The 15,554-nt window shown below is 43.5% G+C and overlaps 2 protein-coding genes across 6 annotated transcripts; both read right to left on the bottom strand.

The window, feature by feature from the left end:
- Nucleotides 1-39: 39 nt before the first annotated feature.
- On the bottom strand, nucleotides 40-9,367 carry LOC147161560 (TNF receptor-associated factor 2-like). The gene is made up of 11 exons (XM_086096314.1): nucleotides 9,163-9,367; nucleotides 7,785-7,997; nucleotides 7,495-7,573; nucleotides 6,994-7,092; nucleotides 6,709-6,870; nucleotides 6,561-6,635; nucleotides 6,416-6,490; nucleotides 5,484-6,062; nucleotides 4,224-4,401; nucleotides 3,676-3,824; nucleotides 40-3,128 (listed from the first exon to the last, which is right to left on the bottom strand). The coding sequence occupies exons 2-11, from the start codon at nucleotides 7,970-7,972 to the stop codon at nucleotides 2,910-2,912; spliced, it is 1,803 nt and encodes a 600-aa protein (XP_085952440.1). The 5' UTR covers nucleotides 7,973-7,997; nucleotides 9,163-9,367; the 3' UTR covers nucleotides 40-2,909.
- A 455-nt stretch (nucleotides 9,368-9,822) lies between these two features.
- LOC147161559 (GRAM domain-containing protein 2B-like) lies at nucleotides 9,823-15,219 on the bottom strand. Of its 5 annotated transcripts, none has more exons than XM_086096316.1 (13): nucleotides 14,792-15,219; nucleotides 14,546-14,639; nucleotides 14,199-14,286; nucleotides 14,002-14,105; nucleotides 13,846-13,941; nucleotides 13,667-13,738; nucleotides 13,163-13,240; nucleotides 12,934-13,051; nucleotides 12,563-12,649; nucleotides 11,449-11,539; nucleotides 11,269-11,373; nucleotides 10,354-10,423; nucleotides 9,823-10,280 (listed from the first exon to the last, which is right to left on the bottom strand). In XM_086096316.1, the coding sequence occupies exons 1-13, from the start codon at nucleotides 14,857-14,859 to the stop codon at nucleotides 10,242-10,244; spliced, it is 1,110 nt and encodes a 369-aa protein (XP_085952442.1). In that variant the 5' UTR covers nucleotides 14,860-15,219; the 3' UTR covers nucleotides 9,823-10,241. The 5 variants fall into 5 exon arrangements, 4 of the variants coding, with proteins under 4 accessions (XP_085952442.1, XP_085952441.1, XP_085952444.1 ...); XM_086096315.1 differs by having other exon boundaries at nucleotides 12,563-12,661; nucleotides 14,792-15,216; XM_086096318.1 differs by having other exon boundaries at nucleotides 12,563-12,661; nucleotides 14,199-14,268; nucleotides 14,792-15,195.
- Nucleotides 15,220-15,554: the final 335 nt, after the last annotated feature.

Here is a 15,554-nt window from a genome sequence, read left to right as displayed (position 1 = left end):
AAAAGTGCCCTACAAAAAGTGCTGAGCAATCAAACGTGGTCAATCAAATCACCAAACTTTATTACAGACTGCGAGTTTCTTTTGAGCGTTAACACATCAAATATCAACAGCAAAATACTTGTATGGCTCTCGACGTTAAGGTACACAGATAAAAATACCCTGTTTGAACATGGAACTAATGCAAAGTGCACAAATAGTCAAAGTTGCTTCCAGTCAACTGTATCACATTTTTACACACAAGTGTTTTCTTTCAATAGTGTAAAGGGTTTACATTCAGATGACATGGGAGGAAATATGAGGATATTTTGTCGGTGGGCACTTTGTTGTTGTTGTTTTTCTAATGATATCCTCTGGTGCTCGTAGTGACCCATGCATTCACACACTTTACACACACAAACAGCAGCTCGTGTTGAAATAACCATTTGGCAACATAATGTAGAGGCTTAGAACACGCAAATAAAACATCTTGCAATACAACATGGAGGTAATATTTGAGTTTGGCACAACACAAAAGCTTATATATATTTTTTTCCCCCCACACATGTAATGGTACTTGGTTACATGCTTTTTTTTTCTTCTTCTTCTTCTTTTCTTCAGCTAGTAATATAAATCCACACAGAGCACAACATGAAAAGTCACTCGCGTCATTTCCGCTGGCTTCACAAGCACATTTATATGGGAAAAGTTCAAAGTTGCTCGCCGCAGTGTAAACAAAATAGCGCTAAATAAGTCACGCGTGACCCCTGTAAACCCTTCCAAATGTCACGTTGCACCCGAGAAGGACTCGCAGTGCGCCGACGGAATCAGCTCTGGCCTGTTCAAACCATCTTCAGCAAAACCAAAAATAAAAACTGATATATAGATATAGAATTAATAGCATATTTGGTAATACTATTCTTATTATAACAGCTTGTGCGCGTCCGCACGGATATATTAGCTTTTATATATAGATTTATGATATGAAAAATACATATTTATACATCGCTTTAAGAACTATAGGCCTGTGCCTTGTGACGAGCACAGCCGGATATAACATAATAGCTATTCTACCGTACCCTCCTCCGAACAAATAGAAATAAACGCGGCCACATACGGCGTGAGTTACCAATTAAAGTCTCCCATGCACAGAGAGGCTTCAATACCGGTCGAGACTGGTTTGAAAACAGGCCAGCGGGGACCCCTACCAAAGAATTAAAAAGCAGGCAAGCTCTTGCTGTACATTTGCACCCACCAAACGAGTGTGCAGTGAAACCCCTGCCGAGATGCTTCATTTAGACAAAAGTAGTGCTTCGCCGTCATCTTGGTGCCAAGGGACTATTATGTTGAAGTGAGCCCAGGAGCTTCGTTACCTCGTGGAATCTTGGTGCGGTGAACTACGTTGGAGCGATTTGAGATTTAGACCCAAGTCGTGCGGGAGGGAGGCGGGGCCATTATTCGCAAATTTGAGCTCTTTCTGGCGGATCTTACCCGCGAGGGTTCACTGTACAACAATCTTGAATGTCTCCTTCTGTACATTTTGCGCCCACAAAACAGTAACACACTATTTGAATGACTTGGGCCGGCGGCGCACACATCACGTTTGGGACGCACGAGAAAACAACGTTCCTTCTCTCGGTGAGCGGGGGGGGGGCAGGACGGAGGGGGGGAGGGAACAGCGCCACCTGTCGAGATGCCAGCCAGCGAGCGGAATGGCGGGGAGGGGGGGGGTCGGGGACTCAAGAAAAAACACAATGTCAGTCAGGCCTGCGCCTCGGACACCTCGCTAACTCCACTGTATCTTCCACAGATGTACCAAAGCACCGGTCACGACCCGCACCCCCAACCCTCGCCCCCCACCCCGAGTTGGAACGAGCACAAACTTTACACGAAAAGGGACGCCTGCTTCTACATCAGGGGTTCTCAAACCTTTGGGGTCTACGGGCCCCTTACAGAGAAGAAGTTTTTCCAAGCATCTCCTCATAATCGTGACACAAACGCACCCCAATGTGCGCCCACTCGTTCCCTGCCATTGACGATTATGGACGTCAGTTAAATTATTGAACATTTCAAGCCAAATAATCAACAGCAAATTACTTAACCATGTAATTAAACGCAATATTTATCGACCGTCGCGTAGCTGATGTGTAGTGCACGAATTTGGTGAATTTTCCAACCAACCTCAAAAATGTGACTACTGATGTGACTTTATTTCCGTCTTCAATATGGACGTGAGCGGAATCCTTTTCGCAGTGTTTTGCATACGACTTGGAAGGCAATCACTGAGAATTCGAGCTAGCCCTCGATGACATCAGAATTTTTCTGTACTCTGATTGGTTGCCGTCATGCTACATGATTCTGAGCATGTCACTATTTTGCGATGTCATGTATAATATGCATAAATGCATTGCCCACAACTGCCTAAAAATTGATTGCAAATCATTTTGCAGATGATCAAATTCCTGCCTGTGGACCCCCAGGGGCCCCCGGACCCTAGTTTGAGAACCACTGTAACCTAAACAACAAATGCTCGTCGAGCAAGCATGCACGTGGCGCCCATGGGACAAAAGAAGAAAGGGGGGGGGGGCCTTGTTGATCACATAACTCCACGTTTGTCTATGCAAAATGTACTCAACACGAGACCAGAGAGGCTCACGACACCGACAATCTCAAAACGAAGAAGCAGAAGACCTCACACCCCCCTCCCCAAACCCTAAATTAGCTACCGCCACGATGATAAACCCGCGCCCGACGCACAGCTTTCCCGCTCAGTCCTTGGCGTCCCGTCGGTGCCACGCCCAAGACAAACAGCGGGTAGAGCCCGGGCAGACGTTCGTAACTCCCCAAAGCGGCGGAAGGACGCTATCTAGCGGCGCCGCGGAGGGATTACCTCAGAGCTAAAATGAAGGCCACCTGGCGTGGCTCCGCCCCCTCTAGAGCCCGGTGAGGTCCACGATGGCCTTGATGAAGATGGTGTCGTCGCGGATGTAGGAGTTTTTGGCGTCCAGCTTGGAGAGCGGGCAGAAGAGCGGGCAGCCGCTGGCGATGTTCATCTCGCTCACCGGCCGCTGGAAAGACGAGGAGGTGACGTCGGGACGGAAGGCGTCGATGATGTGCTCCCGGTTGCTCTGGTCCAGTAGCATCAGTGTCACCTGTGGGGAGAATAAGAATGATTGAGATGCCACAAGATGGCGCCAAAGACCTTGCTAATTGGGAAAGTAGGAATGTGAGAATACTCGCCAGGAGCAGATGCTCAGAAAAAACGAACAAAGTTTTTATTTTGTTTTGACTTTTGTTTTTGAAATTCAATTGCTTTTAATTCGTTTTTTAGAGCGTGTCAGGTCACAGGTCACAGTTATTGTGTCATTAAAAAAATCTCATCTATCAACTATCATATTAAAATGCATTTTCAACATCTTTAATTAAACGGATGAAAATATAACAAATTCATAAATGAATTTTCAAAAATAATCAACAGATTACTCAATTATTAAAATAATTGTTAGTTGCATCACCCAAAAAAATTACAGCTGTTGTTTACAGCTGCTAAAATGTCACTCATGGATGATCAATATCAGAATCGGCATTATAAAACCCTAATTAGAGCATCCCTAGTTAACTACTAATCCAGTGTAAATATATATATATATTTTTTTACTATTTGCAGTAGGGCTCGGTCCCAATTCCCCTTTACTGTACCTTCTGGTTGAAGGGCCACTTGAGCAACGCGTCGCTCAGGCCCCGCATCACCACAAAAAACAAGGACAAGTGGCTGCCGCGCCCCGTCCCGTCGCCGTTCAGATAGATCCGCAGACACATCTTGTAGCCGTACTTGCTGGTGTAGAAGGCTGCGGGGGGGACAAAGCAGGCGGGAAGTCACTTTTTCATTGTCTTCCAAACTATGAAGCAGACGCTGTTTTTGTTCCTTATCCTAAATAGTCAACATCGTCTGTTGATGTTTGGAAGTATACGACTCAAAGATGAACGCAAAAAAGTGCAAATGTTTATTTCACTTAAATCATACGCTGTCGCTGTTGGTTAGAAATCTGTATGTCCAAATATGGACAAATTAATATTTACATGTATTTAACTATTGGTCTGTTATTTTTACCCAATATTAACACATTTAAAGTGGGTTGGAAAAGCTTGACAACAATTATATTGGAGTTCTTTTAACATTCTTGGATTCCCTGAAAAATAGTCATTTTGGCAGATTCTATGCATAATAATTTGCAACGTTTCCTTACCGGGTGAGAACATGGCGGGGGCTCGACCGGCGACGGCGTCCTGTCTCTTTTTAGCAAAATCGGAGATCCGCCACACAAAGACGCCGTCGAAGGTTGTGGCGGACATTTCCCGAAGCCGACCCTCCATCTCTGCTACCGTCAGGTCCTTCAGGCCCACCGTCCTCTCCAGCTGCCGCACCTGCAAGACCAGTTCTTAACTTAGTCTAAGACAGGGGTGTCCAAACTTTTTCTTCCAAGGGCCGGAGAAAGACAAATCAAAAAGGTGCACTTGGACTGTAATTATTCTAAAATATCACCTGCTACTCAGTTTTAGGTGCTCATCACGTAACCAATAGTTAGGCAGTCATGCACTAAACATGCCCAGAGGAAAACAAGAACTGGTAGTTATTGACCTCATGTAGCTAACAGCTAGCTCTGCTATTTTTAGTTATGGAATAATGTTGAAGCATGTCTGTAAGTGACTTTTAAGAGACGACTACATGTGTAATGTAGATATAATGACGTATGTGTGAATTAAACTGTAGGTCGTGTTTGTTAACTTGAAGTGGTAATCGCTCGCGCGCGAATGCTAATCGTGATTGCTAACCTTGTTTATTCATGGGATATAATGTTGAAGCCTCGTCTGTCAGTGACTTTTAAGACACTATTACACGTGTAACGTACAGTGATGTATGTGTGAACTAAATGGCAGTTAGTGTTTGTTTACCTTAAGTGGCAATTGGTAATAAAAACGCTAATGCTAATCGCGGATGCTAACCGTTCAGCATAGGCTAATTTTGTTGGTGTCTAATAATGCATAGAAGATCATAAATTATGAGTACTTATATCCATTCAATTCAACTTATGTACAACCTTGGTGGATTATCAAAAAAATTATATATATATATATATATATATATATATATAAATATATATATATATATATATATATATATAAATATATATATATATATATATATATATATATATAAAAATAAATATATATATATATATATATATATATATATATATATATATATATATATATATATATATATAAATAAATAAATATATATATATATATATATATATATATAAATAAATATATATATATATATATAGGTAATATTCATTTCAGTTCTATGTATTTTGTCTTTTCATTTTCACTTTAAAGAGTCATTCTAGTTTTATCAGTCTTTTCCCCCCCACGTATCTCTATTTGAGCACTTTTGCCCTTCAACCTTCCTCACTTCAAAAGCCACGGACCACCGCCAAGCTGACCTTGTTACTCAGAGCCTCGATCTTGTCCTGGTCCAGCTTGTGCTGGCGGTTACTGGCCTCCATAGTGGTGGCGAAGCGTTCCACCTCTCTGTTGAGGACGCACACCACGTTCTCAAAAGTTCCCGCCTTCACCTCCAGCTCGGTGCAGCGGCGGCCCAGCTCGGCCACCTTGGTCTTTTCGCTGTGGAGCTGCAGCTCCAGGGCCGCGCCCACCGAGCTGGGCAGCGGCGTGAAGGAGGTAGACACGGACAGGGCGGGGGCCAGGGCGGGAGGCGGGGGCAGGGCAGCCGGGGCCGGCGGGCCCGAGCCGGAGGACGAGGAGGCGGCGGCGGCGGCTCCCTGCACGGGAGGCCCGGAGGAGGAGGAGGAGGAGGAGGAGGTGATGCTGAGCTGGGAGACCCGGGCCTCCAGTTCTCTGAGGGACTGCTGCAGTTCCACCAGTTTGTGTCCCGCCACCTCCAGACCCTGCGGCTGCAGCCCCTCCATGCTCACTTTCATGCCCATGATGTAATGCAGCAGCAGGTTGAGGTGCTCGTAGGCAAACGCGCGTTCGTGGTCGTGGGTCTTCTCCTTCTCCACCTGCCGACAAGAAGGCTCTCAATGACTGCCATGAAACGCAAAAACTGAAACGTCAAGAGCGGTCGCATTTTTTTTTTTTCTAATAGGTTTTCTGGTGAGCTAACAAATACACGCACGCACGCACGCACATACACATACTCACCCACACACACACACACAAAAAAATTATTTTTTTTTTTAAAAAATTTAAAAAAATTAAAAAAATAAAAATAAAAGAGCAATGATGATGACATTTCCGAATGAACAATACTGAGCTCTTAGAAAAAAAAAAAATGAAAAAAAAAAAAAAAGAGCGGTCGCATGTGATGTCGTGGTTGTGTCAATTCGGTGAAGAGGAGATTGAGGCCACTCACCGACATGTCACACCCCACCACGTGAAATCGACACGGCATCCTGAATTTGCTGCAGAACTTGATGTGGTCCACGTACTGGAAAACGGGTGAAAAGTGTCAGTTGCGGGGTCAGGAAGGGAAAAACCACACTGCTCCTCAAGCTCACCTTCTCCCTGGGTATCTTCTTTTTGGCGCAGCCCTCGCAGATCATCGGGTATTTGGGGCAGATCTCATCATGGGCCTGGCGGCCCGGATACACGTCTCATGAAATGGCATTGCTACTTTTTTTTTCCCCTTCAATTTGTTTTTCTCACCTTGATGTTCTTGAAATGAAAGGGTTCCTTGCAGTACTTGCAGTTGAGCGTCCTCTCCGGGCACTCGCGCTCGCTGTGCCGCTCCTGCTCGTTAAAACGAATGCGCTCCTTGCAGGAAGGACACGGGACGATCATGAACTCGCACTTGCCCTCGTGGTTCAGCTGAGACATAACGCATAAATATAAATGCTACGGATTCTGCCCCCGTCCGTACCGAGACCACGGCAACAGACCAACGGAGAACTGAACCAAAAGCGTAGCGCTTGCCCGACGTCCGCGACTCACCTCATACTCTTTGATAGATCCTCTCCAAGAGCAGCTTTCATTAACGCAGACGGCCGTGAGGTTTTCCACTTCCCGCCGAACCGCGTTGTCGGGAAAAGCCTTTAAAGACATCCAGGAAAAGGTTGTATACAACTGTGCGATTGTTTTTTTTTTTTTACAGTGTACAGGGAATTACAATTACACGTTAGCATTAAGCTAGCGGCTTTTCATTAGACTAATTGTAAGGTTTGGTTGAACATTTTGGTGTTTAAATATACACAATGTTTAATGGTGTTGGTTTTATGTGTCAGTTTTCCTATAAACTTGAACTGGGAATGACAAACAAAAAGCCACTTTGGCTAGAATTTGAAGAACGATGTGAGTGAGAACAGGTGCTAATGACGACTTTAAAAAGTGTATTTTGATGCATTTAAGTGTGTTTTAATAAGTTTAAATTTGTTCAGAGTGAGAGAATGTAGTAAAACTATTTTTTTTTTGGGGGGGGGCTTGTAATGTACTCACACATCCTTGTTTCAGGATCGACGTAGTCTCTTCAAAAATGTCCTCCTTGATGCACGCGTTGCATTTCTGTGGTCCGTTACTGCAACGACAACAAGGTGACTTGTCTAGCATGAGTAGACACACAAAAAAAAAAAGTCTCACGGAGCCATGCTGGAATAAACACGAGACGTCTCGTCCCCATTTCCAATTTGAACCACTATACTAGACAGATGGATGACACAAAATTGTGAATCATTTGTTTTTTTTTATCAACTACAATAACCAAATGAGCCATTTGTTTACTTGCTCACCTGATGGCCAGGTTGAAGCAGTACGAGCAGAAGCGATGGCCGCACTGCGCCTGGAAGGGTCGTCTCAGGATGTTGTGGCAGCACTTGCACAGGTGCTTGTCCTCCAGCTTGTTGCCCAGGATCTTCTTGGGGAAGCCCGGCTTGTTGTTCTCCATGGACGAGGGAGGCGACGGTTCCTGGGCGGCCATGCTGTCCAATCACAAGCGTTCACACCTGGGTGGGGCAAACGGCGCGGTCATTCAGATTTGTATAATCGCAAAAAAAATAAAAATAAAATTACGCCAAGAGCCGGCCTGTTCTAAAACAGCTCACCTGTGATTGTAATGATGATGATGAAGTAATCTAAAGTGTTGCACATATGTGGCATACTAATTTGTTTCCTAATTATTATGAGAAATTATTATCATCAATAACAAATAACAAATGGCTATAATTAATAACTACGTATATATAGTTTGTTTGAGAAAATAAGTTAAAAATTCCAGTAATGTTTCTCAAATTGGTAGACTGTCCCATTAATCAAAAGTAGCTCTCGGTTTCAAAAAGGTTGATGAACCCTTCGATAGATTCATGGGAAAACATAAAAAAAAATATAAAACTAGAATAAATAATAAAACATAGCTTTTGACAATAAAGTTATAAAACTATGACAAAAAAGTAATTATGGTAAGACGGACAATATACTAAAATTGTAATAAAAAATTAATAGTGTGAAGAATACATGCACAATATTTTGACGAAAAATTCTTGAGAGAATGAATTTGACAAAAATGTAAAATGGATGGAAATTAAAACATGTTTTTCATCCAATTAACCGACAAAATAGCCTTAGAATAAACAAAAAAAAAAATACTATGTAAAGAGAAGAAAGTAGTCAATTTCTAAGAACATCTAAGAACTAAAGTCATAATTATAAGAGAATAAAAGCAGAAAAAACGGTGTAAAGGAAACTAATTCGTAAAATTACGATGTAAAACAGTAATACAATTAAAAGAACTACCGCGACGGTCTGAATTTCCCCTTTTACTCATACAACTTTATTGTTCAATATTAAACGACAAGATTTGGCGGTATCAATAAAGTTGTCCGGTTGAATGAACCCCCTGGCGTTTGAACGTGAAGATAAAGGAAATGGAGTCCAATGTTTTGTCGCTAGCATCGTTCTAGCATCTACCAGAGAGGCCCCCGCGGCCTTTTTGTTGACATGTTGGTCTACTGACTGGCTGGCTTGTGCCTCCCACCCGCGCCTCTATTGTCTCCTTGTTGCTAAGCCGTCACAGCATCCTCGAGTCAGAAGAAGAAGAGAAGTGGTACCCGGAGGAGAGAGAAAGGAGGAGGAGGGGGAGGGGGGGCAGGCACCCCCCCACCCGCCGCTTACCAGCAGCCTGCTCCGGTCTTCTTGTCTTAATGAGCCGCCATGGCCCGCCTGTCCTTGTCCCGAGGCTCGACTCGACGTTGTTTACAGGCGCGACGACGGCGGGCTTCTTCCTTCCGCCACATAACAACAACACGGACGGGCTCTCCGGCAGCGGCGGCTGTTTTCGTCCAGCGACGCCATTGCTTCCCTCGCAACACGACCGATGGTGACGTCACGTGTGGGGGGGCGGGGCTGACGGTGGGCTTGACGACACGCGCACGTAGACACGCGAGCACGCTAAATGACAAAACAGTACATTGAACCCCGTTATTCGCGGTCGCAATCTTCCGCGAATAAAAAAAAGCAATTTATTAGATTAATGCTGATTTTTTCATAATATTGTAAGACAACTTTTTAGATTAAAAGTGTTTTTGTTTGTTTTACAAAAATGTTATTACGAGAATAAATTGGTATATTTTTCCAAGCCAAAAGCCATCATATGAGAAAGTGTCGTATTTCACAAGAACATGTTAAGTTTGGCCTCTGATTATGTCTTAATACAATTACCACTTTACTCACATAAAATTCCCAATTAATTCTTGAAGGCCAAGGCTCCTTCAATGTATACAACATTTTGAGTTATGATCACATTCTGTATATAAACAAAAACACAACAACCGCCCCTTCTCAAACTCTTTTCATTGACCAAGTTGAGCACAGAACAAAACAATGTATGTACACACTACATGTGAAAAGTTGCAAAATTCGTTTTTTTAAAGTATAATTTACAATGGGAAATATTCAGAAATGACACACTGGACCTTTGAACAAAAAAATGCTAATGTGAAAATACATATGAAATAGCGTGGACAAGTCTGAGCTATTTGAGTGTTTAAAAAAAAACACATATATATTACACAAATATCATTTAAAGGCACTTTTTTTTTTTTTTAAAGGAACATAGAAACAGTAGAAGCTGTGGAGTGCTTAACAATAGGAGCATTTCTTTAAAGTGCATGAATACTACTGGTGATCAATACTACATGCTGGAGTCACATGGTCCCGAGCGGAGAAGATCATTGGTCACGTCATCTTCGTTTTTAGGTGTCCTCCAGAAGCTTCTGGAGGTTTCTTTGAATCTAAGCACACAAACTGTAGCAGTGCGACACCAAAAACAACATTTGAGCTCATTCAACACAAATCGGCACAAACCTTTTCGAGCTTCAACAGGCTGGCGGAGAGTTCGCCGAAGATCTCGGCATCCTGGGCAGTGACTGTGTTTCTGCAAAACAGATTGGTGTTTTGTTTTGTGGCAAATCTTCCACCGCCGGGGAAAATCTTATTCTTGGTAATTTAGCCACATCTATGTGTAAAAAAATAATAATCTGGACGGTGCTATGGGACAAAACTGTTCAAATGAAAATGGTAGACTCCCAGTGTGTTTTTTTAATATGGGTTTCTGAGACTTTTTATTTTTGTAGATCTACTGATGATGGACTGGCCTACCAAATTTCATGCTGCGAAGTGAAACTAATTTGGAAGGCTGAATTCTTTTTTTTCTTTTTTTATCTGGTGGGTGCTGCCAGGACAGGACAAAATGGCCGCTTCAAACCAAAATGGCAAACTTCCTGTGTCTTTTCAGACATGGCTCCGTGAGACTTTTTTGTGGCTATAATCATGATAGACTTGCCTACCAAATTTCATGCTGTTAATCGAAACTAGCTTTGGGGGCAGAATTCTTTTTACAAATTTTGAAAGAAACAACAGACACAATATTTCAGTTTCAGACCAAAATGGCTGACTTCCTGTGTGTTTTTAGGCATGGCTTCCTGATACTTTTTTGTGACTCTTCTCATGGTGCACTTACCTACCAAATTTCATGCTGCTAAGTGAAATTGATTTTGGGGGTAAATTATTATTATTTTTAAATCCGGAGGGTGCTGCCAGGACAAAATGGCCGCTTAAAACCAAAATGGCCGACTTCTTGTATCTTTTCAGACATGGCTTTCTGAGACTTTTTCGTGGCTTTAATCATGATAGACTTGCCCACCAAATTTCATGCTGTTAATCGAAACTAGCTTTGGGGGATGAATTATTTTCAAATCGTCTTTTTTGGGATCATCATACCCCCCATGCAGACGATCCCTGGCAGACAGTACGGCGTTCAAGCGATGCTCCAGGGCCGCCATTTTGAAAGCCATGTAACACGAGGACAATACCAGGACGCCGACTCTGTTTTGGGGAGGAAACGCAAACATCTCAAAAGATCCTGGGCAACAATGGCGTCTCGTGTTGCACAGCGCTCACAAGAACAAATAGATTAGCAGGATGGAGGGCAAGGTTGCGTGAGGCCAGCCTTTGTCCGCTTGTGTGGCCCCCACAACGGACTTCGATGGCCCTTTGTGGCAGAAAACAAAAACAAGATGTTTTTCACATTCATTTCAGTGGCTATAAAAAGTCTACACACCCGTGTGCCCAAATGCCAGTTTTTTTTGTCATTTAAAAAAGGAATTAGCCAAATAAATAATTTCAATAAGAACTATAATCTATCAACCTAAAGTAAAGGGGAAATTGAAGAACTGAAACAATGTGGTTGCAAAAGTGTGCACACCCCCTTTTAAGTGGACATGATCAGAATTCACCACATTCAAACTCCTTAAATGGAGTCAGCACACACTGCACACCATTTAAAGTGCCTCTGATTAACCTCAAATAAAGCTCAGAAGTTCTAGTAGGCTTAAGGTGACTTTGTTTTTTGCTTTCTAGTAAAAGCCTAAAAGCTTTGTGCTGATATCTTGAACTCTTCATATTTTCCTACACCTTGATCAAAGCATGATTTTCTACCTGATTTATCTTTTTTTTTTTTTTTTAAGGAGAAGTCAATCCCCCCCAAAATTCTTGACAATATGTTCAATACAGCCCTACTAGTCTAAATCCAGTATTCCGGTTAATATTGCGTTGCAAAATCCAGCCGTTTTTATCAATATCAAAAGGCGGCCATTTTGCCACTTGCTGTCGAGTAAAAATGACATCACACTTGCTCAGGTCTCAGGTAACAACCAATCACAGCTCAGCTTCAGAAAACAGCTGAGCTGAGATTTAAAAAAAAAAAACAGCTGGATTTTACTTCATAACTCCTAAATGTAATATTAATCAGAATGTCATGTCACATATAACATTATTGTCAAGAAATGTTTATGGTTGACTTCCTCTTTAATATCACAAAAACCTAATGTTTCAACCGGGGTGGGGTGGGGGGGGGGGGGTGTAGACTTTGAAAATCCACTGTAGGTCATGCATGCGTACCACAGACTTCTAGTCGGAAATCGTTCAAGGTGGCATTTTGTCATGAATAATTGACGAGACGACCCGCGGCATTAATAATATGACAAGACGGCAAGACGAATGAGTGCGACGGTACCGTTCTTGGCTCGGCTTTTTTGGCCCGGCTGAAGGTGGACATCTGCGCGCACAGACACCTCTCTGCTCAGAAATGTGTCGGGGAGGCCTGCAAATTCGGCTTGATGAAACACAGAGCGAGGGAGAGGCGGAAAGAGAGCTATTAAACAAAAAAACGGAACAAGAACAGCTCTTGCATAGGAAAATTCAAAATACGGTATTTGTTCGAGTATGACTTGACTCAATAAAGGATGGTAAACACGGAAGAGGCATTTCCAGTATGTCAGGAAAAAGGTGTGGAAAAATCTGCATGCGCGTCAAATGAGGAAGGACGATCCTTCTACAAAACTCCTAAAAAAAAAATACCTAGCAGACACACCCTCGTTTACCCACCGGCCATTTTGTCACAATCCGGAGTCTGCGATCCGGAGCTGCTGCTACTCTCCACCTCCATTTCCTTTCGCCTCTGTTGCACCACGCCGTCCAGATCAGAGAAGGTCCGGCCGAAGTCCTGCCGAGCGCGCACGGGAGCATATACAATGGGCCGACCGCTGAGAACAAGGGCCTTGCTTTCTATAGATGTTACAGGTCACAACAAACAAACAAAAACAAGATTCCAGACCAGAGGGAGGGATGGCGGACGCTCGACTCCAAAGGCGACTTCACAGGAGGCCACATGGCTGCTGCACGTCTTCTCCATCTGCAAAGTTCTCACACGTTATAGTTAGCATGTACAGGATTTTTATTTGATGGATTTTTTTTTAAGGATTTAAAAGTCCAAATTTTGTTTTGTGCCTTTATTGTGCCCTGATCCGTGTGTGTTTAAAAAGAAGTGCTTTTAATTTTTTTTTTACAATTACAGCTATACTCATTTCTGTTAGCCCGTCTATGGCATTTCACATTATATGTTAGCATTAAGCTAGCGGACTTTCGTCGGGACAAATTTGCACATGTTGGTTTTAAATATACAATGCTTAATTTAATTTGATGTGTCAGCCTTTATTTGACCATATTATACAACAGTGTCCCATTTCTTGACAGCGAGAGGGTGCACTATTAAATTATTAATGTTGGAATTCCTTCGACTCCGCACGATCTGTTCCAGAACTCGTTTGTTTGAACTGACCTCCAGATGGACGCACACGGAGCTCAGGAACTTGTAGGTGGTGTTCCGGGACAGGAAGGACACGAAGACGTGCTGGAAAAACAAAACATGAGGTCATTCAAACTGCGCTCGAAGCCCGCTTGACACCTGAAACCTGGTAGCCTACTTGTTCTTTTTGTTTTCTTTTTGAGGGCTCGTACCTGCTCTCGTGTGCTTTCGATCACCAGCGCGTTGGGCACCAGCAGAGCTGTTTTCGTCTTCTTGATGAACGTCACAGACGCGGCCTGGATGGCGATCTACGGAGGAGTTTTTGAGTTTTTCCAGAGCCAACCACCTGCCGAGAGGGTGCGTCGTACCTTTGTATCTCTGCCGAAGACTTTGGAGTGGAAGCAGATCCAGTTTGGCGAGACGAACATTTTGCCTTGATATAAGATGTCTCTCTGCAGGGCGCATGTGTAGCCTTGCAATGTAAAACAACCAACACAAAATAAAATAAAATAAAAAAGTCACGTTCAGAAAACAAGCAGTTTTATCATGAGAACGGGGGACATACTTTGTGTGAGCGCCTCGTCTCTGCTCACTTCCTTGAACAACTTGTGAAACTGTACGTTCGTCTTGGACAGCTGGAAGAAACCACAAAACTGGAATAATGGCATCAAGCATGCTATTTGTTTTCAACGACAAGCAGTGAAATACCACCAATAAAACTAAATTCAAGAAAAATGGGGATTACTTATCCCCCCAAATTATTATTATTTTTTTTAAATATAAATATTATACGAGGTGAATCCGCGAGTGCCGAACCGCGAGCATCAAGGGTTACTGAAGGTACAATCTGAGTAGACTGGGATCTCGGCTGTGTGATTGGTGGAAAAGCAGGAAGTACAGAAACGAACGCACCTGAGTGGACGGCGACTTTTTCACCTCCGACTTCGCCAGCCGGAGGTGAGTGGGCCTCCTCCGGCTACTCGGAACATCATTGTCCGCCTCATAACTGCCACAAAATCAAACACATTAACCTGTTAAGGACTTGTAACTTGCAATGAACTCTTCATCGAACGCCTCTGAGTAACCGAACTCAAGTGAACCCGAGGCTCCGTTTGCACAGCACGCCGGGACTTGAGCTCCCAGTTGGCCCGAACTCACCTCCCCCCGCGGTTGTACTCCGTCGTCCGGCCCGGCGGAGTCAACGGTCGCTTGGCGTGCTCGCCCATCACCACGGTGTCGTCCTCCTCCTCCTCCCCGGCCGCCGGCAACCGCCGCGAGGAGGCATACGAGATGCCCCGGGGGTCCGGAGCCTTTGGACGGAGGGGAGAAAATGTGGGAAAAGTGGCTGGATGATGGAGGAGGAGGAGGAGGAGGAGGAGGAGTAACCGGGGAGGAGTCGGAGGTGAGGCCGGGAGAGGGGAGCGAGAAGCCGGGCGTGCTGGAATGGATAGAATCGTCCCCTTTGGTGCCAAAAATAACTTTAATCCGCTAATTCATGCAATTTTTTTTACAAGTTCTACTCCCTATCGAAAACAACAAATAACAAAACAACGACAACAAATCCAGACTTCTTTTTTTTTTCCTCCTCGTTTTTTTGGGCCACGTCAATGCAATTGACCAATATGTCCACCAGGGGGCAGCACCGTCAATAATATATTCAACTCTCGCTTCGGTGAAAGTAAACATTCAAACGTATTGAGTTTCATGTGCGTGAGTTGTGTAACAAACTTGAAATGAGGGTTTCAAGGCAGAACACGAGTTTAAGTAAAAGTAGTGCTTAGATATGCTTAGGTTTCAAGACAGGTTTGGTGTTTTCAACTAGGATTATGGTTTCAAGTCTGGGTCAGGGTTTCAAGACATGCAAGTAGGGTTTAAATTTAGGACATCCATCCATGTTTCTAATTGGGGTTTGAAGCCTTTC

Source organism: Leptonotus elevatus, chromosome 15 (assembly GCF_054856555.1).
Source record: "Leptonotus elevatus isolate MCC_2025b chromosome 15, RoL_Lele_1.0, whole genome shotgun sequence".
In the NCBI taxonomy this organism is placed as follows: Eukaryota; Metazoa; Chordata; class Actinopteri; order Syngnathiformes; family Syngnathidae; genus Leptonotus; species Leptonotus elevatus.
This window is presented reverse-complemented; position numbering and strand designations above follow the sequence as displayed.